General features: G+C 45.7%; 4 protein-coding genes across 10 annotated transcripts in view; 2 read left to right on the top strand and 2 right to left on the bottom strand.

The window, feature by feature from the left end:
- Positions 1–1,085: 1,085 nt before the first annotated feature.
- Positions 1,086–11,239, bottom strand: LOC135242675 (cytochrome c oxidase subunit 4 isoform 1, mitochondrial). 3 transcript variants are annotated; one of them, XM_064313844.1, is made up of 6 exons: positions 7,328–7,353; positions 5,699–5,752; positions 4,767–4,843; positions 4,213–4,377; positions 2,630–2,761; positions 1,086–1,424 (listed from the first exon to the last, which is right to left on the bottom strand). In XM_064313844.1, exons 1-6 carry the CDS (start codon positions 7,336–7,338, stop codon positions 1,288–1,290), a joined length of 576 nt encoding a protein of 191 aa, XP_064169914.1. In that variant the 5' UTR covers positions 7,339–7,353; the 3' UTR covers positions 1,086–1,287. The 3 variants fall into 3 exon arrangements, with proteins under 3 accessions (XP_064169914.1, XP_064169916.1, XP_064169915.1); XM_064313846.1 differs by lacking the exons at positions 5,699–5,752; positions 7,328–7,353 and adding an exon at positions 11,215–11,239; XM_064313845.1 differs by lacking the exons at positions 5,699–5,752; positions 7,328–7,353 and adding an exon at positions 5,501–5,647.
- On the top strand, positions 6,359–9,515 carry emc8 (ER membrane protein complex subunit 8). The gene is made up of 5 exons (XM_064313843.1): positions 6,359–7,204; positions 7,408–7,484; positions 7,567–7,636; positions 7,722–7,816; positions 8,595–9,515. The coding sequence occupies exons 1-5, from the start codon at positions 6,992–6,994 to the stop codon at positions 8,752–8,754; spliced, it is 615 nt and encodes a 204-aa protein (XP_064169913.1). The 5' UTR covers positions 6,359–6,991; the 3' UTR covers positions 8,755–9,515.
- gins2 (GINS complex subunit 2) lies at positions 10,672–13,079 on the top strand. Its single transcript, XM_064313847.1, has 5 exons — positions 10,672–10,869; positions 11,284–11,398; positions 12,059–12,158; positions 12,347–12,473; positions 12,548–13,079. Exons 1-5 carry the CDS (start codon positions 10,780–10,782, stop codon positions 12,674–12,676), a joined length of 561 nt encoding a protein of 186 aa, XP_064169917.1. The 5' UTR covers positions 10,672–10,779; the 3' UTR covers positions 12,677–13,079.
- A 505-nt stretch (positions 13,080–13,584) lies between these two features.
- The window catches only part of gse1b (Gse1 coiled-coil protein b), a 285,689-nt gene continuing 273,066 nt past the window's right edge, over positions 13,585–26,207 (bottom strand). For 4 of the 5 annotated variants that reach the window (XM_064313833.1, XM_064313835.1, XM_064313837.1 and 1 more), the window contains 9 exons: positions 25,250–25,583; positions 23,299–23,891; positions 22,896–23,008; positions 21,679–21,946; positions 20,122–20,235; positions 19,373–19,759; positions 18,675–18,959; positions 17,938–18,041; positions 13,585–17,256 (listed from right to left, as the gene is read on the bottom strand). In XM_064313833.1, coding sequence (XP_064169903.1) covers positions 17,119–17,256; positions 17,938–18,041; positions 18,675–18,959; positions 19,373–19,759; positions 20,122–20,235; positions 21,679–21,946; positions 22,896–23,008; positions 23,299–23,891; positions 25,250–25,583 — 2,336 coding nt within the window. In that variant the 3' untranslated portion in view covers positions 13,585–17,118. The remainder of the gene's footprint in view (positions 17,257–17,937; positions 18,042–18,674; positions 18,960–19,372; positions 19,760–20,121; positions 20,236–21,678; positions 21,947–22,895; positions 23,009–23,298; positions 23,892–25,249; positions 25,584–26,207) is intronic. The other variant, XM_064313834.1, reaches the window with a different exon arrangement.

Raw genomic sequence — 26,207 nt, 5'->3', positions numbered from 1 at the left:
CGCAAGCTTCCATTATGACATCAGAACTAGCGAAAAGCGAGTAAAAAAAAATTAACTCCTGCAGTGCTGCAAGTTACGTTCACCAGTTCCATTAGCATGCTAGCAAGAAAACAAACGTCTATCAGGCTTTCGGGTGTAAATTCAGGGCTTAATGAACCCAGAATTTTGCTTGTATCAATGCAGACCATGTATCTAGCTTCCCAGAAATGAAGCATGTAGGCTATGTTTATAGCTTACGTCATATAGCTCCTCTATACAGTTCATGAAGCTGCATAAGGAAATTTAATGGGTGTAGTGTGATGAGAAAGATTGTCGTATTTTCTTTTTCAAAAAGATATTTTTACTGAAAATTGCCAGAGTTCTACCACTTTCGTTTCGAAAAGGTGGATAAGGTTAATGTCAAAAGGCATCAAATTTCCCCTTGCCTGCATATCGGTTTTGTTAGTTACAATGAGAATAGTACTTTAGGAAAACTCATTTGATGCATTCCATTTAAACCATATCTTAGGAGTTCAAGGAAATCCACAACTGAATGATACCGTCCCTCTCCGAACCTCCCCCTCACTACCCATCTTCCGCCGTGGCCTGAAGACTCATCTCTTCAAACTATACCTAGACTAACCACCACCACGCTGTATATTTCACCCTAAACCCCCCCCCCCTTTTTTCATGACACTTGTTACATGTTGCCCCATCCCAGCACTTTTTGGTAATTTGTATTTGTCCTAATACTGTAGCTTATTCTTCTGCCTAGTTGGCTTTGCAGAGGTTAGGTCTGAATAGTGTTCACTGTGTGAACTAAACTGTGTTCTTGGCTAGAAATAGCTGTACAAAATAAGTATTGTACCTTACTGAACCTGTGTTTAGCAGTTGTCTATGACCTTGAAATGCACTTTTTGTATGTCGCTTTGGATAAAAGCGTCTGCCAAATAAATGTAATGTAATACAAATCTAGAATTAAGATCTGCTCCCAAATGGTATTTAACAATAACCTTACATTTTAAAAAAATTCTCAAGTTACACACCTAAAAAATTTGAAAGTATTTTCAGAGCACAAAAATTGAAAACCAGTCAGACGCGACAAATCCTTCTACTCGTCTTTAATGATTAAAAAAAAATGTAGCAATTGCTGTTTTGGTTAACACTGTAACTTTTATTTACTTTTAAATAATGTACAATAGCCTTATGAGGAAGTGGTCTTCCAGATTGCTTAAGAGGTACGGTTGATAAGTGAATACAGACTGACTTATTGGAAAGTACTTTGTGTTCTGTGCCCTGCGGGTTGCTCTATTTCTTCCACTGTTTGTTCTCGTAGTCCCAGTTGCTAGAAAAGCCCTCTACAGGGTTGATCCTCATATCCAACATCCTTTGCAGCTCCATCTCCTTATACTCCTGGGAGAATGTGTAGGGCACATCACCATAAACTGCAGTGGGAAAAAAAAAAAACATTTTTAAACGTTAAACATATGCGATTTCACATTTTACTCACATTATTCCTTTGCTCCCAAGACTATTTTATCCATGTTCACCTAGACATACTCTTTTATTTTTTTATTTTAATGTTTATTTGATAGGGGCAGATACATTTAAACATAGATTATTGTTAAACAATATCCAATGCAATGTATCACAGCATTTATAGCATATGCTAATTTCCAATGCTTGTCCCTAGATCGGCTTTCCATGGGTACATAGTATTATTTGGAATTATCCAAATTCCAAGAGAAGTGCTTCCAATTTTTTTCCCCTGTAGAATTTGCTTCATCCTTGGAGGCCAATCAAAAACTAAGCTGGTAAGTATTAGCGTACTGCGACGACGCACAGAGCTAGCAAATACTAGTTCAGAAAACTCACGGTTCAGTAATCCTTTACTGTGACTTGCAAGCCTGTTGTGCAAGCTCCCAGCTCCCAGCTCGAGCTTGCAGTTCCCATGTCTAGTTTAAATCGTTCATTTCGTTCTTTGCGCCTTTACAGTAACACAAGGATTTTTTGGCAAGGGCGAGCTGGAAGCTTCGAGCTCTATATTGTACCCTCTCTCACCAACCAGGGCTGACAAAACGGCAAACTGAAGTAACATTTGAGTACATTCATTCAGTTTCCCCCCCAGATTATGATGCCCGTTGGTACTGGGGCTTTACAAAACAGATTCATCTCTAGACATCTGTCCTCGTCTCCACCAGCCACTCTCAGAATCTGCGTATCCAATGTCCACTTCAGGGCAATTATTACGGTTGTGAGACTTTCTATTTCAATGGTGTGTTTCATTACAGATTATTATAAATTAGAACAAACACCAGCATGTTTCCTCAAGTGACACGGGCCTTGATTTGAGATTAGTGTACCACTGATGAACAAATTCACTGCTTCATGAAGCCCCAATTCCAATGAAAAGTCCTTTAACCCCAGAGATGAAGCCAATTATAACATTAGAATGTGAGCCTCTTATATAGATTATGGGCATTTTATATAATTTAACAATTTGTTTATTTAATAGATAAACTTTCTTTAGCAAAAAACAAAATAAACAAGAAAAAGAAAGGACTCATTAGCATAAACTATAATATGAACAGCTGGAGATCCAAACGCTTGCCTGCATGGTACCTATTCTGAAGAATCAGGACAAACTTACCGTATTTCCTCTGCCAGGCAACCACAAAACCGGTGAAACCAATAAGGAAAAGCATTCCAGCCACCACAGACTTCCATTCGCCGGTTGGCTTGGTCATTTCAGCAAAGCTTTGCTTGAAGCTTAAGCGGTACACTGTTGATGGAAAAATGGTAGAAAATGTATTGAAGAAATTAAACCTCTCACTTAACAGGTAACAGTACACAGAAACAACGATGCTGATCTGGGACAGATGCTTTCAGTGTTCATATCCCATTTCATATTTCCATAGCAAATATGAAATGGGATATTGGTCCAAGTTGAACATACAGGAAGGATGCTGGACTCTCACTCACGGTACAGCTGCCTGGCTGTGTTCTTTACGGTCATAAGGATGGGCTTACTGTAAATATCGCTTACAATCAATATGTTGGTGGGAAGATCACGTTCCAGAATTCCATTGCATTATTTTAGTTTGCTTGCATGTTGTACAGTTGGCCCATACAGTTTTCCCCCCCAGCTTTACAATGGCAGGCATATGGCATTTATTTGATTATTACTATTATTACTCATCTAATATTATTTTCTGTTGAAAATATTCCTTACAACGCATGCACCCTGAGACTGCTGCGCTCAAGTAGAGAAATATCTGTGTAATGGGATTAGCTCGGCTAGTAAGCACAGTGAGGTGCAGTATAGCTAATTCCCTCTAGTAGGCTACCATGACAGCGCTCTTGCTACGCAACCCTCAGGTTCAAAATAACAACGTTGCCCTTAGCTAGGGGAAATTTAGCCTTTACCTAACTGGTAAAGGACTCATCTTTGGAGCCTTTGTGGGAGTAAGAGGCACAGGTTCAAATCTCACCTTGGGTGAATGCTTCTGACTCTTTACATCAGCATAACATAACTAAGTTTTATTGCAAATGAATATAGAAAAACAGTCCGAGCCAAAGGAAATGCATACTAAAACTCAGCAATATAAAAAAAAACTATGTGAACTAGCACTATGCACAATATAGTGTGATGAATATTGTACAATATGTTCAGCTGTGACAGCTTACATGCAGGTAGAATTAGTATTCACAACAAAACAGTTTCAAATACCATACAGTATCCTGACATGATATTGCTCATCTGTTTTACTAGTTTAGCTAAGCTGCTCCATGATTTCACATGGTGGTATGACGGACTAATCGACAATACAGGCACAATTTAAGAAAACTGTAAAAATATATCTTGATATAGACTTTACATGGTTTCATCAGTCCAAGGTTCTGTAGGGGTGCACAACTCCACTCTTACAGGGCCAGTGGGTACGTTGGTTTTCATTCCAACCAATTATTCTATCTTAGTTTTCTAAGCCGCTGTACACACCAACACTTTCTAATTCCTGCACTGGACCACAATAAAACATTTTCATCAAGAGCCATGCACAATCTACAGCTGTAGAAAATAAGATTGAGTAAAATATTCAGCCAATTTCAATAATTATGAATAGATAACGGTATTAACTCATGGAACAGATCACATTTTGTTGCCCCCACCCGGATTAAAATTATTGTGATGGACCATTAGACCATACTGCCCACACTCATAATCATACATACACGCAATCTTCTCCTCGTTGGAGAGGGTTGCCCAAGAACCCTTTTCCTTCTCTTTAAGGGATTGCTGCTCCGGGTTCAGGTTCTGCACAAACTTGATATCAGGGAGGGGATTCTCTGGTCGATCAAAATATGTTGGGAGAGTATAGCCCTCCACCTTGGCAACCCCTGAAGAATAAAATCAGAGCGGTATGGAATTAAATGAAGTACAGAAAAATATATACACACAATATTATTTGAGGGTAATGAGATCCCAGTATAACTAGTGAGTTTAAGCATTCACTGCAGTGAAATATCACCATTAGATTTCAATGGCCCTAAGCTGCGCAAGTTGCTAGTATATACACAAAGTCATCAAACAGTCATCACAAACACATACCAGTATGTTGACAATGTTCACAGTGTTGACCTTGATTAAACGGCAAGAAAGGCTAGACAAACGAATCATTCGATGAGGCCAATAACAAGGAACAGAGCGAGTATAAATGAAAAATATGTATGTGTACCGGCATAATAATAAAGGGATAATAATGATCTTAACTGGAGATGACACTTACCATGTCCACCTCGAAGGCAAACGGAGGTTGAGATGGCCCGTTTTCCAAGAACTCGAAAAGCTTTAGTTGCCAACATTCTGGAGTAAAGATGTAAAGTTAATTCAGTAGTCAACGTTAGTTAAGCCATTTGTCTGACATCTGACAGAGCATTCAAACGAATTCGAGCTGCTTTTTACGCTCACAAAATAAGCAGGTCTCACAACACACGATTAATATCACATCAAGTCATGACCTTAGCTAACTACAGCGACGTTTTCTATCTAGCTAGCCGGCTCTGATTACAACGTTTAGAAATCAACCCAGTATACACAGCCTATAATGTACCGACTTGGTCGAAAACAACGTTTCGTGCAATGTTTGCCCCTTTTGCACGATCTACCTAACGTTAGCTAAAATTATCGAACCAGGGATGCTGCTAACTAACTAATTATGTAGGTTAAATACTACTGTTGTTTTGGGTGGTTTGCTACCTAGCTGGCTAATGTTACGCTAGCTACCACCAGATCATCAAAATAGCTAGCTAGCTAGCTAATGCCAGCAAACTTTGTCTAACCAACAAGGTCATTTGGACTGTGCTAAAATATACATTTAATTGCGCGGTTCTTAAATGTTATTATTATGAGTTGAAAACAACATATTAAAACGTACAAACAAAACGAAATAAAAGACCATTTTAAGCGGCTCAACAGCCCCAAGAAATAAGGCCTACTAATATAAGGCCCGCATCAGCATACCCATTTTGCTCCTCTCAATGTCACTCTCAGCAATAGGTTGCGTAAGGAGATGTCTGCGTATTTTGTACGATAAACACGAAACTAAAAATTCACATTTGGTAGTTACACAGAAACAGATTAACTATAAACTTAAACCATGCACCGCAATATCTCATTTAAATTAAAAAAAATATCACCCGGTGCCGCACACTTCCTCACCTCTCGCCGCCGCTCAGGAAAGCGTAAAGGAAGTAATGACGACAGAGACAGCGCCTGCATGAACATAGAGTTCGAATGGCTAGATTATATTTCTCATTGAGGGTACAAGAACATCGGGGTCATTCAAGGCAACATCGCTCCATTTGTGCACCTCAGTATAAACGTGATCATAATAGGGTCATTAATGAGATCATGCTTTTAAAACTTAACCAACCAACTACATTTTCTTAGGTACAGGACCTTTGTGTATTGTTTTAATGTCCTGCTATTGTGATATTTACTTTGTTCATGGGTTCTATTTATTTTGCTCATGTATTTAAAACTAGCCTATGACATTATGTTACATGCCATTTGTAAAAAAAAAAAAAAGAAGAAAAGAAAAAGGAAATAGTCATTTAAGGATCTAGCTAAGTATTTTGACTGAGGTGTTTTTTTGATAACATTACCTTAGAAGTGCATGCTTTCATCTAATCGCTAAATATTACTTTATCTGTACTTGCTGTTTACTTTTTTTATGTTTACTTTTTATCATCATTATTTTTTCATCACTGCTACTGCGAAAACGACCGTTCGACATAATCGCCATTCTAATACTTCTGCATCTATGCGGAAATAATGAGGAATTCTGGGAAATAGGAACTTCATGCAGACACGAAGGTCATCTGGTCACACATGCGAACAAAATATTTTTCTTTACCGTTCCTTTTTGACATAGTGTCATTCAACGATATGCTCTAATTTAAATAATAATACAAATGAAATTAACTAACTTGGCAAACAACAGTTTACCTCGAATACCTGTCTGAAACCCAGTTAATGTGCAGCCATATTGGCTCGGCTCTCGTCCGCATAAATCGCTATATAAGGAACCGTATTTGAGCCAAAATGGCGTTTGGGGCATGCATTCAGGCAAAGATGGTGGAATGTACACTACATGGTCTTTACATTTAGCCAGATCAGGGACATTTACAAAGGAGTGAAATCGCCGTTTTTCACGTTTAGACATTGCTGCGGAAGTTAATCGTCACCGTTTAAAGCGAGGATCATTTAATCGTTCAAATCGTGCGCATGTAAGCTACATCTGTAACAAGCTAGCTAACAAACAAGCTACGACGCGCTATTACTTTAGACTGGTTGCTACTTGCTACCTCTTACCTATACACTTTTGGAAACACTGTAAGCTAGCTAACGATGGCCGCGAAAGCTGCTAGTCTGGTAGTATGATGGCTAGCTGTTAGTTATTGTAGATAATTCAACTTGTTAACTAGCAAGATTGCCGACTCAGCAATAACAATGACTGTAAAGTTGACCACTCAGGCTTATTGCAAAATGTTGTTGCATGCTGCCAAATACCCGAACTGCGCTGTAAATGGACTACTAGTTGCTGAAAAGCAGAAAGAAAAAAAGAGGGACGGACACTCCACACCTGTACTATGCGTGGACTGTGTCCCATTATTTCATGGAACCCTTGCCTTGGCACCAATGCTGGAGGTGGCGCTAACAGTGGTGAGATGCTACGAGAGCCGTTTCGAGGCATCTCTGAACAGTCTATTGAGTTGATTGATTAATAATTGTTTTGACTTAATCTGCCTAACTAACGTTTATATCTTTTAAACCTTAAGTTGTTACCTAGCATCCATTGCATCATATCAGCTAATGTGCAAGAGCTAAACTAACAACATGCTCCAATGCCTCCACTTCCTCCGCAGATTGACACCTGGTGTAAGGAAAACCGGTATGTGATTGCGGGGTATTATCAGGCCAATGAGCGTACAAAGGATGTCAGGTAGGTTCGGTAAGCAACATTTCTGTCTTTTGGCTACATGCATTTTGTGCACCATAGTCACATGTTATCTAAACCTTCACAGACCAAACCAGGTTGCTGAAAAAGTAGCTGCAAGGATTTCAGAAAACTTCAGTGAAGCAGCCCTGATTATGGTAATCCAGCAGCCAGATGTTTTAAAAAAAATTGCTTTCTGATGAATATTCAAAACACTTAAACCAAAATTTGCCTATTCCTCAGGTGGACAACAGCAGATTTACCATGGAGTGCTGTGAACCCATACTTGCCATCTTCGAACATCATGAAAACAAGTGGAAATGCCGGGACACAACTGTGTAAGATTTCTTTAGTTATGTGCAAACATTTTTTAAGAATGCCACTTCATTTTGACATTGAATAAAAAAAAAATCCAGATTCAGTCCCATCTTTGTGTTGAACATTTAGACATGTTTAAAATTCTAGTGCCCAACAGCCTCTTTTACACTGAAGAATTCATAAGAGCTGGTTACAAACTGTGGCCCATCGTTTCTATGGCTTCCGAGGCCAGATTGGGGGCTATGAGTTGTCTTAAATCTTGCCTTTAACCCATGTACATGGGCCTACTTGTGCCCTGGAGTCAGATTGTTTCATCACGGTAAAGGGCTGTTCTATCAGGCCACATTTCTTTTTGAGTGTAATCCAGAAGTGCAGCCACCTTTATTTTTCTTCAGTTGATAGCAAATTTTGGTTTCAGTGGTTTGTAGACTTTGAGCCCACAGCCCATTTAATCAGAAAATAAATTTCTCCTGTTAATTTGTGGCCTGTCACATGTTCAGGTATGGAATTGAAAGATTTTAGGTTTTTTGTGTTTGAGTGGTGTCCATGTCAGTCAATGGAAAGTATAAAATATACAGCAAGTTATGTCCCAAACCCAAATTAGCCCCTTTCACTACTTTGTGAAAAATGGTTGTTCATTTTATAACTTAAAGGACCCAAACTTAATGGTAGCATGCAAATACAGTATGTCAGTATGTATATATTTAGTATGTATTTTTTTTCTGGGACAGTCAAAGGTTACATGTCGTGTGACCTTTAGGTTGTTGTCAGTACTAACGTGCATACTATACTTTACAGAGACTGTTGTGAGGACTGGTTAGAAGCACAGAAGATCACAGCAGCACTCTTGGAGAGCAGGTCCTATGAGAACCTGATAGACTTTGACAACCACCTTGATGATCTGAGGAACGACTGGACAAATCCAGAAATCAACAAGTCCGTACTGCACCTGTGCTAAGAGCCTGGAGCAATGCTACACTTCAAAGCCATTTCTGCCAAAATGGGGCTCAAATCACTGTTGTCTGTCTCCATTGACTTGTTTTCAGAGGAAAAGCTGTCCGTGCTCAGGCTTTGTCATTTTTTGAAAGGGCAAAGGAGTTGCGGCTAGATAATGTTAGAGTACCATTGATGGTCTACTGGTCAGCAGAACTCCAATGTCAAAGTTAAAGCAACCCGCACAAAATGTTTTCAGGCAAGTGTTTGTACATATGCTTATAGATGGCAAATGTATAAGCAGGAAATATTTCAGAAACCAATTCTAGGGAGATGGAGCGAGAGACCTGATAACTTGGCTCTATGCTTAATTTTTTTTTTACAGAACTAATGTAGCCTTACAAAAAAAGATTAGTGTTAAATTATCTTTCAGAGGTTTTACTTGATTGTTGCAAAAAATGTTGAGCGATGCATTCATGTGACTTGCCATATATTTTAAGTCTTAATGTTTATATCAATGATGCTTTCCTGACTAATTTGGTGTATGAACTTATTGGTACCCGATGTGTTTAAAAGAGATTATGCTTTCAATTGCTTTTCATTGCCTAATGAAGCCCTTTCAGCAGCTAATTAAAATAATTTGCATTAAATTGATTGTTTTTGGTTTAGATTGTGTTTAAAAATTGTATAACCAATTAGTTTTCAATGTATTGGCAGGAGATTGCCATTTTTATTAAGAAAATAAAACTATATTTAATCCAAAAATAAACATTTTTGCTGACATAATTACTTTGTATGAATATTGCTGACTAAATCGCTGAAAATGGACCATAGATTATTCAGATAATCCAAGTAAATTGGTTGGCCACCAGTGTCTTTTAATATGCAGGTTACACTTGTTTGGGAGTCGTGTTTTTCTTGTATATTTTGGAAGTGTGAATATACAAGTATTGCTAGCTTTAAAAATTAATGTTGCACTACGCAATTCAGCGCATGGTGGAAGTTAACTCAGTTTCAGCCTGACCGTTAGTGGATGATTATTGAATTGGAGAATTAAGGCTGAGTCTGAAGACGATATCAGATGGGTCCCTAATGAAACCATTCAAATTCAAGTAACGATTACCGCCACAACGGATTATTCACGTTTACAAAAACGAATGAGGCAAATAAGTTTTGTATCTGTAAATATTACGTTTACATTTTGGGAATAAAATATCTTGTACTCCACTTTCGGGTTTACTCATTTCACGTTATATTAAAAGATTAGTGTTACATGGAAATGTATTAGACTTTGCACCACCAGGGGGCCCAATACTTATATTACCTCTGGGACGGCTACCTGCTATTACTTCCGGGTTACCAAACAGTGTTTGTCATGTATTGCTGAACTGTGCATTATCCATAGACTATTTAAAAAAGATCATATCTTTACAGAACACTGCCAGAAAACCAGAAAATTACACCCTGTAATTCATTTGAAAGCGTCTGTTGCGCTGCCAGACAACACGAATATGTGCAGATTTATCTGTCCACAGAAAAAGTAGGCTCACCAAGCTGGTCATACAACCACAAGTCTATATTCAATACTCTTTCGCAGTCTGTATTGAAGACATAAACGAAACGTCTACCAAATCGTATTACTTTTGTTTTATAAGTTGTGCAAGTCGCTCTGGATAAGAGCGTCTGCTAATTGATTGTAGTGTAATGTAAATAAAATCTAAATGTGATCAACTAAGTCTGTCAACTCGTTAATTTGTCAACAACAATTAAAATACAATTTAGATTTGTACAAAAACTACAAGATAACAGGATGAATGCAGTACAACTTTGTAACAGCAGGAACAATGTTTTGTTTCCCGGAACCCGTGGTTTAATTTTCAACAATGATTGGTCACCTATACGAGATATATTGTCACGTGTTCCACATAAGCCAATCAAAGCTGCTCTTTTCAATCCCGTTGAGCGCGCCAGAAATTATTCGCGGGAGTAATCTGTTGTGTACTTCTTGTATTGTTATTGGAATATTTTTCTGTTTTGGATAGATGTTTTAATGGATCCGTCGGAGGTGGAATTTCTTTCGGAAAAGGAGACAGTGACGATTATACCGAACTTCAGTCTGGACAAAATTTACTTGATCGGGGTGAGTAGACAAATCACACGTATACGACTGGCTAATTTTATTAGCTAAATAAACTCTGATTGCTACCAAAATTTAAATTCCGTGTCATAACCTGATAACTAGCTGTCTGTCTGACTACTTGCTTAGTTAGCAAGCCAATGTTAATTGTAGGCTATGTCAACGATAGCTAACAATCTGTCTGAACTGTCTTTGTGTTTTCATTGCCATGTCATAGTTGTATAGTGTACAGTAGTTAGTAGCTGCTTGTCGAAACGTGTTTTTTTCATGTATGTGGACAGCTTTTCTACATTCCAGCCATGAATTCGAAATAACTAACGCTATTTAGCAGTTCTGACGCTTACTTACCAGGTTGCCAGTCATCTTGTGAGCTTGCTCGATGCATGATCCTAATTTAAAAAGCTTTTGTCTGTTTAGGGAGACCTTGGTCCTTTCAACCCTGGCTTGCCTGTTGACGTGCCGGTATGGCTGGCCCTCAATCTGAAGCAGAGACAGAAATGCAGAATCGTGCCCCCAGACTGGATGGATGTCGGTAAGCTTGTTAATATATTATGAGATACTCGCTAATGTAACGTTATTTAGATACAAAGATGAGTTGGATAATTTATTTGAGGCAAGTAAGTGTTCCCCATTCGAGGCCCCCTGAAATGACTATCCTTTGGCAAAGGAACCCACATCGATGAAAGTAACTTATGACACCTTTATCCAAGAGTCACTGCAGGCCACAATGCTCAGAGGTGTGCAGTCTTACCCAGAATGGGCTGGTTTTTTGTTTTAGTCCAGCATTAAGACACCTGAATCTACTAATCAAGGTCTTGATTGAAGACAAACATTAGTTGGTTCAATAAAGTGTCGTAGTGCTGGTCTAAAACAAACACCTGCATCCACACCAACCTTATTTGAAGATTAGACACCCCAGCACTAGCTGTTTAATAGGCAATTACATAGAAGATGTGATGTGATTATATTGCAGGTCTTTATAGGACCTCCATTAATTACTTATTGCCATTTAAATACATAACTGTGTCAGAGATTGAAATATCACCAAGGTTGTGTAAACATGGTGTGTTATCATTGGTTAAAATGTAACTTATGAAATACAGACTCCTTCCAAATGGCCAACAGCAGTCCCAAACCGCAATTTGGCAACCCCTGATAAGTGTGACTGTATGCTATGTTTTCCAATTTGCAGTAAAACTTGAGCAAATCAGAGACCAAGAGAGGAAGGAGGAGACCTTTGCCCCTATACCAAGTCCTTACTACATGGAGCTTACAAAATTACTGCTTAACCAGTGAGTAGTATAATATAACCTCTGATGATGCCTTTTTAATGTATTATCTTTAACCTGGAATGACAACACGGTTAATAACAGTCCATATTGTATATATTCAGTAGAGCCTCCTATGAAAATAGTTTAAAACTGGTCAGTTGAAGGTGTGAGTCGTTTAGCCCAGGCTAATTGACCTCTTTGTTTGGCAGTGCTTCTGACAACATCCCCAAAGCGGATGAGATCAGGACCCTCGTGAAGGACATATGGGACACCCGGGTTGCCAAACTGCGTCTGTCTGCGGACAGCTTCATCAGCCTGCAGGAAGCACACGCCAAGGTGCAGTAAGGGCTCGGCGGCGGTGGTTTTCCTCTTAGTGCTGGTAATAAAAATTCTCTCCCTTCTCTTTATAGCTGGATAACCTAACCCTCATGGAGATCAACACTACCCGCATGTTCCTGTTGGACTCTCTGAACTGCATGTACAAACTGCGAAGCAACATGCAGCCGGGCTCAGGTGCCACCAGGTCCCAGGACTACTGATTGCAGCACGCATCCCATAATTAACATGGCTGCATGTCCCCCAGGACACCACATCCACAAACCTTATCGGTTCAGCTAAAACACAGGCACTTAAAAGGCTGGGGAGGACCTCAACACATTGCGTCCTGACTGGCGGCCAGATGTGCTGTGTCCCGTGAAGTCGTCTGCCAGTGCTGCGGGCCTGGCTTGAGTGTGTGTGTGTGTGTGTGTGTGTGTGTCTGGGTACCGAAGCAGTTTGGGAAGAGGTGTGAACATACCGTGGCTGCGCAGCTGCTGCCTGCTTGGTGCATGGGGTGAAAGTCATGCAGTTTCGTAATGGGCAGGTTTGTGTACATTGCTTCGAGCAAAATAGTTTTAGGTACGTGGCAGGGGTTGAAAGGGCAATAAACAGTTCTGTAAACAAGCTGTTATCTGAGTAATTTAATCAATTAGGGTGATCAGAGTTTTAAGCGCAACACTAGACCAGTGTATACTCAGTCAATGTCTTAATTCTGAATTCAGTGGAACTTGAGGGACATCATATTAATTATGGGTTGTGCCAGAATGTCTGACTTGAGATGGTAAAAGTGCTGTATGTATTTTTCTGTGTTTTTACAGAAAGAAACTACATTGAATTACATATCTATACAGCAGTGTTTCTCAACCCTGGTCCTGGGGACCCACTGCCCTGCATGTTTTGTATGTCTCCCTGCTCCAACACACCTGATTCAAATGAATGGGTCGTAATCAGGCTTCTGCAGAGCTTGATGACAACCCATTCATTTGAATCGGGTGTGTTGGAGCAGGGAAACATCTAAAACATGCAGGGCAGTGGGTCCCCAGGACCAGGGTTGAGAAACACTGGTATAGAGTATACAGACACCTATAAAGTTTGGTTAAAATAAACATGTTATAGATCTCAAGAAACATTTACATTTTGCCATATTTTATTTTCTTTTTTGTCTGAAATTACAGCAATATATTCATAAATACCTAATTACTACATTCAACAAAGAATATATTACATTACAATTAATTCAAACAAGTACAATTAAAAACATGATTTCACAGCGTCTAAACATCCTCCATTGAATAAGGGGACAGGTGTTTTTGTGTGTGTGTTGGGGGGGGGGGGGTGGTAGCATTTCTTCCTCTAGTACATAAGCTGGTATGGGGGATGGGGGGGTGGGGGTGCTGAAACGATGCCTTCAAAAAAATGTTAAAATCAGTCATCAAAGCGCTGGACATATAAACACTGTACTGCCTCTGGACTGACACGTCCGCGCGCTTCGCTGATCTTTCGCGTGTTGTACAACAGAAAGCGACCGGTTCTGTTCAACCGGAACAATATTAATAAGGATCGGTCTTCCACCTCGCTAAATACCGAACGCTCCGTTCGAAAATCTGACAGGATTGTAAAAGGCATTGCATGATTTTCCATTTGTGTTCACAGTGGTTCTTACAAAGCAGAATGTATTACAGAGACATTACACAGCACAGCAATGTGGGCCAGAAAAACAAAACAAAACAAAAACAAAAAAAGGCTGACATTTTTACAGGAAAGGACTTGGCCGTTTTCAAGAAAACTCGCAATTGAATAAATTCAAAATGAAGACCGAAATGGCAGCTAACTAACTGACGTTGAAGTAATCTCACATGTCAAACACTCATGGTACAAGTTGTCTGTTGATGGAAGCATGTGATGTGAAATTGTTCGACAGGTAAATGTGGCACATAGACCCCTTTGTGGCGCCTGCCCTGTCTATGGAAGAGTGAAATGATCTGCTTAATTAAATTCTGTTCGCATGTAATAAGGTTCGTTGGCCTTATTTCCATCCAGATAAATTTGGATAGAAAAAAATTATTTTGAGTGACTAATAAATTTAGTGGCTTATGCAAAACATTGCTTTCAAAGTATAAAAAATATATTTTCTAAATAAATAGTCTCAAAATGAATCTACTATTATAGTCTAGAACACCAACTGTCTAGAACACAGCACTTAATGCTAGTTTTCAAAGGAGCTTTATATTAGAGGGCAAATAATTTCCAAAATAACTTTGTTGGTTTATCTCAGTTTCATGTTTCAAATTAGTCGTGAGAGTAAAATTAGGATAAAAAGCTTGGCAAATAACCACTCCTAAAAACATATACAGTATATTTGGTCAGAGTGCCCCCCAGTGGGGAAATTGTGAACTGCATGGCCTTCCAATTGTAAGACTATTATTGGCAGAAAAGCGCAGACTTGGTTTCAAAAGGAGAGGACATAACCCATAAAAACGGATTTCAGGGGAACATTTTAAATGTGATTTTCTTACATTTTCACACTACCCTCTCCCCTATGCTTGTGTTTATCAGCCTGTATACTCCCAACTGAAAAAGGAAAGGGAAAAAAAATGGTTTAAAAAAAATTGTGGCAAATTACTGTCACTGGGCTGGATTCAAACTGTGGATAATTTTGGCACAAAATGGTGGAGAGAAGCGGAGGGGCCTGCTGACAGTTACAGTCCGCGGGACATCTGATGTGTGTGAGAGCGTGTGTGGGGGTGGGGTGTAGGGTGGCGATTACGCTCTCTGTGTCAGTTTAGAGCATTAAAATGCAAGCTGTGCCCTTTAAGGCAGTGGAACCACAGACCAGCCCGTCCCTGCCCTCCTCGTAGCTGCCGGTGAAGTGTCGGAAGGGAGAGAACGCCACCCCCCCCCCCCTTCACAGTTCCAGCTCTGGAGTTCAGAGAGCAGAATGCCAGAATCTGGACTTCTTTTAAAGGTGTTTCACAGAGCTTGCCCTCTAGGATCGGAGGGATTGTCTCGATAGGCACAGCCGCTGTAGCCTTCCACGCTCATCAGTTACGGTGCGGATCTGTGTACCCACCCTGGGAGAGAGAAGTAAGCTTTCCTCGTAAGCTGGTCTCCCCCACGTCAGGGCACATAATAATATCACCAGCCAGGCCTTAGTGAAGCAAAGCAGCAGCCCAGCGCTTACTGCAAACCATTCTGACTCTATTCCTTTCAATGTTAAGTTCATGTGACAAATGCTTCCCTTTGAAGTCCCAATGTCAACTCTGCAAAGTGGACATGAAATGCACGGCTATCTACTGCTCACTGCTCAATATAAACTAAAGCGTTCAAGGCATCCCACACATCCCAAATATTCTTTTGATAGCGACCACGCACGCTGTACAATTCGGTTTTTCTCCATGACGTAGACTCGTTACACCGACACACAAGAGAAGTGACCATTACAGTTAGAACAAAGAAATAACATGGGTTCTGCACTCGAGACTAGTGATTGGTGGGGAGCACGGCCAATCGCAGCCTGGATGGAGAGTCTGGGCACGGAGAGGGTGGTGTTTTCTTCACAGTGGGCAGTGGAGAGCTGGAGCCTGGGTCTGGCTTCTCGGTTTTGGAGTCCTTCACAGACGCGTGAGGGGGGAGTGAAGGCTGTCGATGCCGGTTTCTCTGTGGAATCTCAGACTGGTGCAACCACAGCACAGAAGGAAGGAGCTCATGCACCAGTTGAAAGCAATCTATTTTTTTTTTCTGTTTCTTTTTTTTTTTCTTTAAACATTTCAAAACTTTTTGTTTAAATCCTGACCAGCAGCAGTACAAACACTAAAAGCAAGGGATTTTTTTTGCCAAAAGCATTAACATATTAAAAATGGCAGGCTTTTTTTTAATAACAATGATTAAAGTAATAAAAACATACAAAATTCTTTTTTAATATTATATACATTACAAGGCTGAAGCACCTTTTTAAATTTCATTTTCAAAATTTCTATCTTTTTTTTAATAAAACATTTCCTTTAATCTTTCCAAAATGTGCATTTGTAAGTTCTTCCCTAATTTAAAAAAAAAAAAAAGTTTCTTGTGACACAGTACCTCAAGGTAGTTCTTATTGTTTTTTTTTTTGTTTTTTTTCTTCCTTTTTTTAAGTGCATTTCCAGTTGAAAGCCCATTTGAGCGAGAGGGCAGTAATGGATCGGAGAGAGCCGCCCGCACCAGCTGCGCAGAAGCACTGGACCGGAAACATCTGCTGCTGGCACTGGGCCAGAAGCTGTCACAACGCGATGCTCCTCGTCCCAAATTTAGGGTCGTCTTCGCGTGGAATCGAACCGCTTCCGTGGCCGAAGCTTGCGGCGGTTCAGACGAGGGTGGGTGGGGTGGGGGGGGTTGGGCTGGTTTGGCGTGGCAGGAATCGTCCACGAGCTCGGGGGCCAAGAGCGTGTGCTGCCCACGCAGTCCTGTGTCCGCCCGCCCCCCCCCCCCACCCCCCCATACGACCCGCCCCACCCATGGCACATCCTGGGCTGGCTGCAGCTTCCTTCCGTCCTCGTCTCCAAACATATTTTTTTTTGTCCTTTTCTTAAATAAGCCAGGTAACAAAATAGACTCTGTCTGCTACGTTGGGGGCGGGGCTTGGGCTGGGGGGCGGGGCAGGGCGGTGAGGGGGGGCGCTTCAGGGACGTCACCTCGGGGGGTAGCCCTTGAAGTAGCCGCGCGACCAGTGCAGCTGGGGCAGAGCGAGGCACTTTCGGAAGTGGTCCAGCTCGGCCTGCAGCTTCTCCCGCTCCGACGCCAGCTTCTGCTTCTGGGCCATCAGCTCCTGTCGAGCGGAGAGGGGAGGAGAAGGGAAATAAACGAGAGATAAATCAGGCCGACAGCCTCCAAAACACCGCCGTTAATCACCGCCGCTCTCTAACAGCGCCGAGCGGGATCGGGAGCGATCGATGGCGCCGCACCCCGCGCCCCGCACCTCGCGCCCCGCGCCAACGAGCCCGGCCAACTCACGGGACAGCGGTCAGATGCAGCAGCCGCACGGACTCACCCAGGTGAGAGCACCTGCTGTGCAGGCTCAAGGAAAGCCCCATGCGTGCTGAGACCACCCAGCTGTGATAGAGACTCACCCCATGCTTGTGAGATCACCCCACGTGAGAGACTCATCCCCATGCTGTGATAGAGACTCACCCCCCATGCTGTGTAGAGACTCACCCCCACACTGTGAGAGAGACTCATCCCCATGCTGTGTAGCAACAGTAGAGACTCATCCCATGCTGTGTGAGCCCCCACACGGAGCAGACATCCCACTGTCCGACCACCACACTGTGAGAGAGACTCATCCCCATGCTGTGCTAGAGACTCACCCCACACTGTGAGAGAGACTCATCCCCATGCTGTGCTAGAGACTCATCCCCACGCTGTGAGAGAGACTCATCCCCATGCTGTGCTAGAGACTCACCCCCACACTGTGAGAGAGACTCATCCCCATGCTGTGATAGAGACTCACCCCCATGTTGTGAGAAAGCTGCTCGGCGGTCAGGCTCAGGTTGAAGTGATGCGCCTCCAGTCTCCTGCACTGGCTCTGCAGCACCTGACGCTCTATGCTTTGCTCTGGGGTAGGAGAAGAGAGGAGAGGGGAGGAGAAGGGGAGGACAGGAACAGCAGACTGTTAGCCAGTGAAATGGCTTCTGTGCTCATGAGCATCAGTGCACTCCCAGCCTCGCATGCACTTATAAACACACTTATAATCACACACCCACCTGGGCAAATGTACTCATTAAATGTATAATCTATGTTTTAATGACAGATATGAAACCTTGGCACCTCTTTGGTTTTCAGTCTTCAAAGCATAATGAGCCAAATTTACTGAGCCAAGTCAGCCTCTTTAGACTGTCTAAGAGCAACCATGAAAAATCTAAATTCCATTTCATAGAAATGTCTTTTGCAGAGGCAGAACAGTGTCCTCTGGTGACAGGACGGCGAAATTACACTTTTTCAGACCGGCCATATGGGATAATTAATGCATACAAGAAAAGAGTCTGTGTGTGCTGCCCACAGGGAACGAATAACATCCCTCTCCTCGCGTGGGAGCAGGACAGGAGTGCTCTTCCGGTGTCTGACAGCCCTCGCAGTCACGGCTGAACAACAGAAGGCGAGGTGAGGGGGGGTGATTTCTCCCCTCGCTCGCCCTTGCTCTCTCTCTCTCTCCGGAGGCTCCGATGCCTCCCTGCCCCTCCGACTCACCGTCCATGTACTCCTGGTAGGCCTCGAAGACGCCTTCGATCCCGCGCCACCTGGGAGCGGGGGCCTCGTCTTCCTCGTCCTCGTCCTCCTCGTCGGAGTCCTCCTCGGCCGACAGCTCGTGGCGGGCCCCGGGGGGGTCCCGGTGGGGGTCCCGGTGGGGCGGCGGGGGGCAGTGCTGCCCGTTGGGCTGGGCGGGTCTGCTGGCCGGCCCCTGCAGCTCCGGAATGTTGTAGTGCACCGAGGAGTCAAGCTTGTGATTGGGCTCCGTCATCCCCGTGGTAACGCCTGCCGGAGGAGAGAGGAAGATGAGAGGGAGATGGGGAAGAAGAGAGGGAGAGGCATTAACGGTGCACATATCTGTACCACGGAGCACTGAATAAGGAGATGTACGGAGGGAGGGAGGGGAGAGAGGAGAGAGAGAAGAGAGAAAGAGAGAGGAGAGGTAGAGAGAAATAGGGAGAAGAGAGGAATAGAGACACAGAGAGAGAAGGAAAGAAATAAAGACAGAGAAAGAGAGATGGAGACAGACAGAGAAAGAGAGAGAGAGAAGAGAGAGGAGACAGAGAGAAATAGGGAGAAGAGAGGAATAGAGACACAGAGAGAGAAGGAAAGAAATAAAGACAGAGAAAGAGAGATGGAGACAGACAGAGAAAGAGAGAGAGAGAAGAGAGAGAAGACGGAGAGAAAGCGAGACGTACCTTTGTGCTTCTGCAGGGCCTTCTGGGTGGACTGCAGCACAGACTCGTGGAACTGCTGGGCGAACTCCTCAGCGGTGAAGCTCTCCCAGGGCTTGGTCTTGCCGTTGAGGCTGTGGGGGCCGTCCTTCGGGGTGGGCGGGGGCCGCATGCTGTTCAGCAGGCTGGGGCTCCTCTTGGCGGGGTGGCCCTCGCTCGGCCGGGCCTTCTCGGGGAACGGGGCCAGCGGGGGGTCCTTTGGTCTCTGCGTTTCGGTGGCGGGGGGCGCGGGCTGCTCCGGGCGGGCCGACGGCTCGGCGGGCCGCGGGGGCTCGGAGGGGGCGGGGCTGGGCGGCCGGGCGGCGGGCGGCCGGTCCGAGTCGACACACGCGGGCCCCGGCGCGGGGTCTGCTGAGACAGCGGCACACCAATCACACCGAGGCTCGGAACGCACGGGCGCGTCACATCTCCCCCAAACATCTGTCCCTCACACAGCAGAGACAGCCGCACGCCAGGCGCGTGACGGGACCGCTAACCATGAGCTTCTGCTGGTGTGTGTGAGAGTGCGTTTGACACATGAGCTTTGTGTGTGTGTGTGTGTGCAAGTGCCTTTGACACACAATCATTTTGTATGTGTGTGCGTGCGAGTGTGTTTGACACACCAGCCCTGTTTGTGTGTGTGTGTGTGTGTGTGTGTGTGTGTGTGTGTGTGCGTGCGTGCGTGTGCGTGTGTAAGTGCATCACAGCAGTGTAGGTCCTCTGTGGACTCTTACCAGAGAGCGGGGCAGAGGGACTCTTACAGAGGGGCTGAGGGGCGTGTCTGATGGAGTCCAGAGTCACACTCTTCTGTTTGATCGCCTGCAGCAGCTCTACCACTTTCTCATTGTCTACAGAGAGAGGGAGGGAGAGAGAGAGAGAGAATTTTAAAATAGTTTTTATAATTCATGACATTGCACTATAGTTTATACTCATTGCACTGTGGTTTTATGAAGCTTTGGCAACACGTGCTGAAATATGTCATGCCAATAAAGCATTCTGAATTTAACCAAATTGAGAGAGGGAGGGAGAGCACGACTCATTTCGGCACAGAGCTCGTGATGAACGGCCGCTGGGGCCCATTTCAAGCGACGGCCTCCTCAGTGTTTCAGAGAACGCGCCTGATCTCAGTCACGACGGCCTGGCCGGCTTCTGAAGAGCGATCTTATGCCTGCGCCATCTTACACCTGCGCCACTGAGAGGCGTCTCGGATTCACTCAAAGTGTGTGAGCACAGCCAAATAAAGAGCTCCCGGATCTAAGAAACTCATCTGATCTGATCTCTGAGGCCCTGCAGCCAGTAACCCTCAAATCTAACTCCGGCGAGCTGGACAGAGGGCGTTCCTAAAAAAGCAGGAGGCCCCTCCCCCTGTAAGGGCCCACGGCCGCAGAGAGGCGACCGGTAAACTGTCCTGACTGGAGGAGCAGAGAGGAGAAGAGAGGAGCAGCGGAGGGGATCAGGCTAAGCCAGCTGCTCACATCCCAGGCAGGCACCACAATTCACGAAAGAACTAGAAGAGCACAGAAATCTTATGAAGGAAAAATGTAACTAATTTTATTTGTATAACCAAATATTTGTTATATTGCTTATTGGTGGGGATGGAGCATGAGTCTAGAAAGCCTGTCAGTCTGTGTAGCTTTGTTAGTGAGTTTGGATGGTACAACTGAAAAATCGAATTGAATATGGCATTCTTCATTAGTTTACAGCATCAGTGGTACATCAGCTCTCTGATGCATGTTCTGGCAGGATCTGGGAACATCACATTGGTCGTAATTCTAGCATCAGGCAATACGAATGAGCTTATTCAAAGCTTATCAGGCAATATCAGCCGATACGGACACGACCCAGATCTTCTCGTGCGTTCCTGAAACACACAGTATTTGGCTGCTCTCGCTCCGCCTCAGAGGACAGGCAGTGAGGGTTCTGGTTCTGCGGGTGACCCAGATGGGTGTGGTTAAAGTGCATCACAAGCCCCACCCCCCAAGGTTTTATTGGTCCAGGGCTGAATTTGACCAATGTGACAGAGCTGGCAGTGCCCCCTCAGTAGCTGCTCATACCTCTATAAAGACCACACACACGTGCACACACGTGCACACAATACACACGCAGCCACGCGCGCACACACATGCACGCCCACACTCACACACTCACTCACTCACACACACGCACACACGCACACGCACACACATACTCACGCACACACACTCACACACACACACATGCACACACACGCACAAACACACACACACACACACACACACACACACACACACACGCGCGCGCGCGCCTCTCACCCTTCCTCTGCTGGATGTCCACGTGGGACAGGCTGAACATGGTGAGGAAGCGCTTCTTGTCCTCCAGCTCGGGGGCGCTGTTCATCTGCTCCGCCGTGTAGCGGGTGCTGAGCGGCGGCGGGGGCGGGGTCTGCCGCTTGCTCTGCACGGCCGGGGGGGAGGGGCTGCGCTCCCTCAGCATCCTCCTCCTCTTCCTCCTCTTCTGCTGCAGCAGCTCGTCCCGCTGGGCGCGGGTGGTCAGTCCGAACGTGCGCAGGAAGTCCACCTTCTGCAGGGCGATGGCGAGAGGGCATTCAGACCCAGAATACTGCCCCCACGACAGGGGAACCCACACAGCAAAACCAGTGCAGAGAAATGCCAAAGGAATACAGGCTTCATATACACCAGCTATTGAGGACACAGTAAAATGAATGGAGCCTTCATATATTCTAACTATAGGGAAAACAGTAAAGCGAATACAGGCTTCATATATACTAACTCTTTAGAAAACATTAATATGAATGATGCCTTCATATGTTCCAACTATAGGGGAGTGAAGTGAATACAGGCGTCATATATACTAACTATTCAGAAAACAGTAGAATGAATGGAGCCTTCATGTATTCTAACTACAGGGCAGACAGGAAAGTGAATGAAGAAGCTTCCTCTGTCAGTATGATTTCAGCGGGTGTAAGAGGGCAAGGTGCACACTGACACACTCATCAGGCAGCGGGAGAGTAATGAGTGGCTGTGGTGGGGGGGGGGGGCAGGGGGGACAGCGGGGGTATTAATGCGAGGAGGAGAGGGGAGTAAGAGTGGGAAGGGGACGAGGGGAGTAAGAGTGGGAAGGGGACGAGGGGAGTAAGAGTGGGAAGGGGACAGGGAGAGTGACAGTGGCGCTCCTGCCATGTGCTGTCACTCTGTCAGGGTCTCAGGCAATGAGAACGAAGCGTACCCCTACACCGCAACCCCAAAATCACTGCGCAAACATTACTCTCTGCTCTTAGAAGAGATATAACACAACCGCGGTAGGGGCTGCACAGCATCATTTCACTGTGTGTTCCACAAGTCCCAACCCTGTTTTTCTAGCCAATGAGAAATGCCTGCATTTGGTCCCTGAGCCTTTAGTGGCTTCCCTGTTGCTATGGGGGAAGTTTCCCTGGGTGGAGCACAGGAGGACAGGGGAGTGGGGTAAAGGGGAGGTGGTTTTGGCGGGATTGGCGGGTCCCGTCCCGTACCTCCGAGGAGTCGTCCAGCTTGAGGGGGGGCTGCTCGGCCACGCGCCGCAGGTGGGCCCGCACCTCCTCCTCGTCGCTCTCGTCGTACGAGTCGTCCAGGTCGTAGTAGTAGCCTGCGCGGAGACGCACACAGAGCCACACTTTCACCAGGAGGAACGGCCTGCATGCTAGCAGCCTGCTGCAGCTAGCCAAAGGGCTTATTGAGGCTAGATATAAGCTAATCTGAAGGTAGTCATAAAGACAATCTCATATAGATGTAGTATAAAACAATCTCATATAGATGTAATATAAAACAATCTCATATAGATGTAGTATAAAACAATGCCAGGGTGTTGGATTAGTGATTAGTAAAGGTGGACGTGCAGGAGGAGGATATGTGGGTCAATCTGAGACGCTGTCCCACCTTTCTCCCGCGCCTCCCTCCTCCTCTTCTCCTCCAGGTCCAGCTTGCTGACCAGCCGCCGGTGCTGCTGCAGGAACTCGTCGTACACCAGGGCGGGGTCGGGGCCCCCTCGCACGGGGCCCGCCAGGCCCCTGTAGGGCAGGCTGACCTTGTGGGGGGCGCCGCCCAGGTCTCCGTACTGGCTGGGCAGGGACAGCGACGCCCTCTGCTGGCTGAGAATGGACTGCGTGGACTTCTCCAGCTCGGCCAGGAAAGTGCTGGGCTCCAGGAAGCCGGAGGGCCTGAGGGAGGGGTACTTTTCAGGGCCCTCCTTCCTCTTGCCCCCCTCCTCCAGCTTGTCGGGGGCAAAGTGGCGCTCGGGCTTGCCCAGGGCCAGGCCCGCCCGGCTCAGGTCGAAGTGGGTGGGGCCCGGCGGCTCGTGGCCGCGCCGCGAATCGGACGCGGTGTCGATGAGGGAGGCGGGGTTCCACAGCGTGGTGGGCGGCGGCGGGAGGTGGTCCCGGTGCTGGGGCTTGGGCGAGATGAGAGGGGGCGGGGCTCCCAGGTGCGGCAGGATGTCTCGGCCGCCCGATTCGTGGTGGTTCGAAATCAGCCTGAAGAACAACAAGCAAGCAACTGAGTCAGAGAGGAGCATAACAACGCAGGTGCCATGATGCATTATGGGAAAAAACGAGCAAAAAAAACCCCCCACACGTTCAGAAATGGAGCTGAAACAGGCTTATCTCAGCCGAAGCAGGACACCCAGCAGCGGCAGGGATTTGCATAGCGCTGGCTAGCCCCTGGAGCAGGCTCACCTTTGAAATGAAGTCTCGTGAATTTTGGAGGGCTTTCCCTTAAACGGGCTTGAGAAAGTTCATTAACAGGTCTGGGACAAAGAGCCAGTTTAAATGTGACTGACGGGCCGTGGCTCCTGGCCGGCTGACAGACAGCCCGGGCCGAGCGGTGGTTAATTCGACTAAACAGGTTAATTAAACAGCCATCCGCCACCAGAGCAGATTATGATAATCGGAGCTCTCTGGCCCGCTAGCTCTCAGCCTATCTGCTAAACGCAGCCCCTCCACACAGCGCCGGGGAACAATATAATTATCAATCAGGATTACAGGCGGGAGGTGCGCCTACTTCACATCCGCGGCGCAAGCCTGGTATTATAGTATTAATTAGGATTGACCTTAATAACGCCACAGAGGCCAGGCCAAAAGCAGATATTACCGGGGAAAAAAACAAGGGGGAAAAGCTGGAATTATACAAGGTGCTGAGGATCAATGGAGAATTAGCCATTGTCTGGCTGGCCCAGTCTGCTCCTGTTTAAATCCACATTCTGCTTTAACGAAAAATAATAATCAGGCCTGTCCCCACCCAGGCCTCTCTCCCCCCCCCACCCGACCCCAAACACAAACCGCACACGCTCGAAATAGGGCAGGGCTGTCACGTCGAACACACACGCGCAATCAGCTCCTCGCTGCTCTGCGACTTTCTTCCGCAAGCCAATCCTTCCGAAAAGGAAGGAAGGCGGCTTCAGAGGGGCGATAAGAGCGGCAGCCGGAGCTCCGACCGAGCGGTGCAGCGAGCGGAAAAACGATACGAGGGCCGCGTCTGTTACATTCTGACAAGATCACAGCCGACTTGAGCGACACACGAGAGCGCCGCTCTCCAAGACTCCAGAAGGCGCTACGAGAGGCCGACTGCTCTTCACACACAGAGCTACACTATGAGAAGCTGGCTGCTCTTCACAGACAGAGCTACACTATGAGAAGGAGGCTGCTCTTCACAGACAGAGCTACACTATGAGAAGGAGGCTGCTCTTCACAGACAGAGCTACACTATGAGAAGGAGGCTGCTCTTCACAGACAGAGCTACACTATGAGAAGGCTGTTCGTAACAGACAGAGCTACACTACAAGCTGGCTGGCTGCTCTACACAGGCAGGTCTGAGCGTGCTCTGAGTGTCTCACCTGTGCGCCTCAGTCCGCGGGTCGGCCCCTTCCCCGGGCCGCCCCAGGTCCAGGTGCTGCTCCAGAACCTGCTGGCGGAACTCAGACACCTGGTACTGCCGGTCCTCCTTCTCCTGGCGCAGCTTCCTCTGCCGAGCCAGCCAGCGCTCCTCCTCGTTGGTGCGCTGCAGCATCATGGCCGCCGCCAGAGGGCCCGGCACCGGGCCGCCCGGCCCCAGGTACGCCGCGTGGGCGGAGATGAGGCCCGGCACGCCGTGGTGGGCCGCGTTCATGGACGGGTGCAGGCCGGGCTGGATGGGCTTCGGCGCTGGGAGGGCGGGCTCTTTGGTTTTGTCTGGGACAGGAGTCAGAACGGACGTGAGCCCCTCACACACTCATATAAAACACAGACATACACACAGAGATCTCCACACAGCCCCTGTTTAGAGATGACCACACCCCTCTAGACAAACCAAAGGAAGTGTGATCTGCCATCGGCTACATGAAAAACGGTAGGGCTAAGTCTACTGCAGAAATCCAAAGAAACCACACGCAGAACAGGGACAATAAAAACACAGAACAAAAATTTTGTTTAGACTTTTATCCACTACATAAAACAACAGTGAAGTGTGAATTCAAATCGCACACAGTTGGTTCTGAAGCAAAGTGTGACTGCAGCTCTCTCTCCTCTAGGGCCTGTAGCATTAGGTTATACTCGGTCGACGATTCGAAGCATTATGGTGCTTCCTGCAGTGCAGCGTAAGGGCAGACAATCAGAATCCTGGGAGCGTTCAGCCAATAAAACCTGGGGTCTGAATATTCATACGGGTCTACTTTAAAGCTTGCACAGCTTCTTAAAGACTGAACTTCACTTCAGAGCCTCTTGACGTACTCCAGATAACATGGTCATTACGTTAACATTTGCAAAGGCACACTTTGCATTGCATCTCTGTGAGTTACTTCAAAAGCGTGTTTTCTT

The sequence above is a fragment of the Anguilla rostrata genome, chromosome 16 (assembly GCF_018555375.3).
Source record: "Anguilla rostrata isolate EN2019 chromosome 16, ASM1855537v3, whole genome shotgun sequence".
In the NCBI taxonomy this organism is placed as follows: Eukaryota; Metazoa; Chordata; class Actinopteri; order Anguilliformes; family Anguillidae; genus Anguilla; species Anguilla rostrata.
This window is presented reverse-complemented; position numbering and strand designations above follow the sequence as displayed.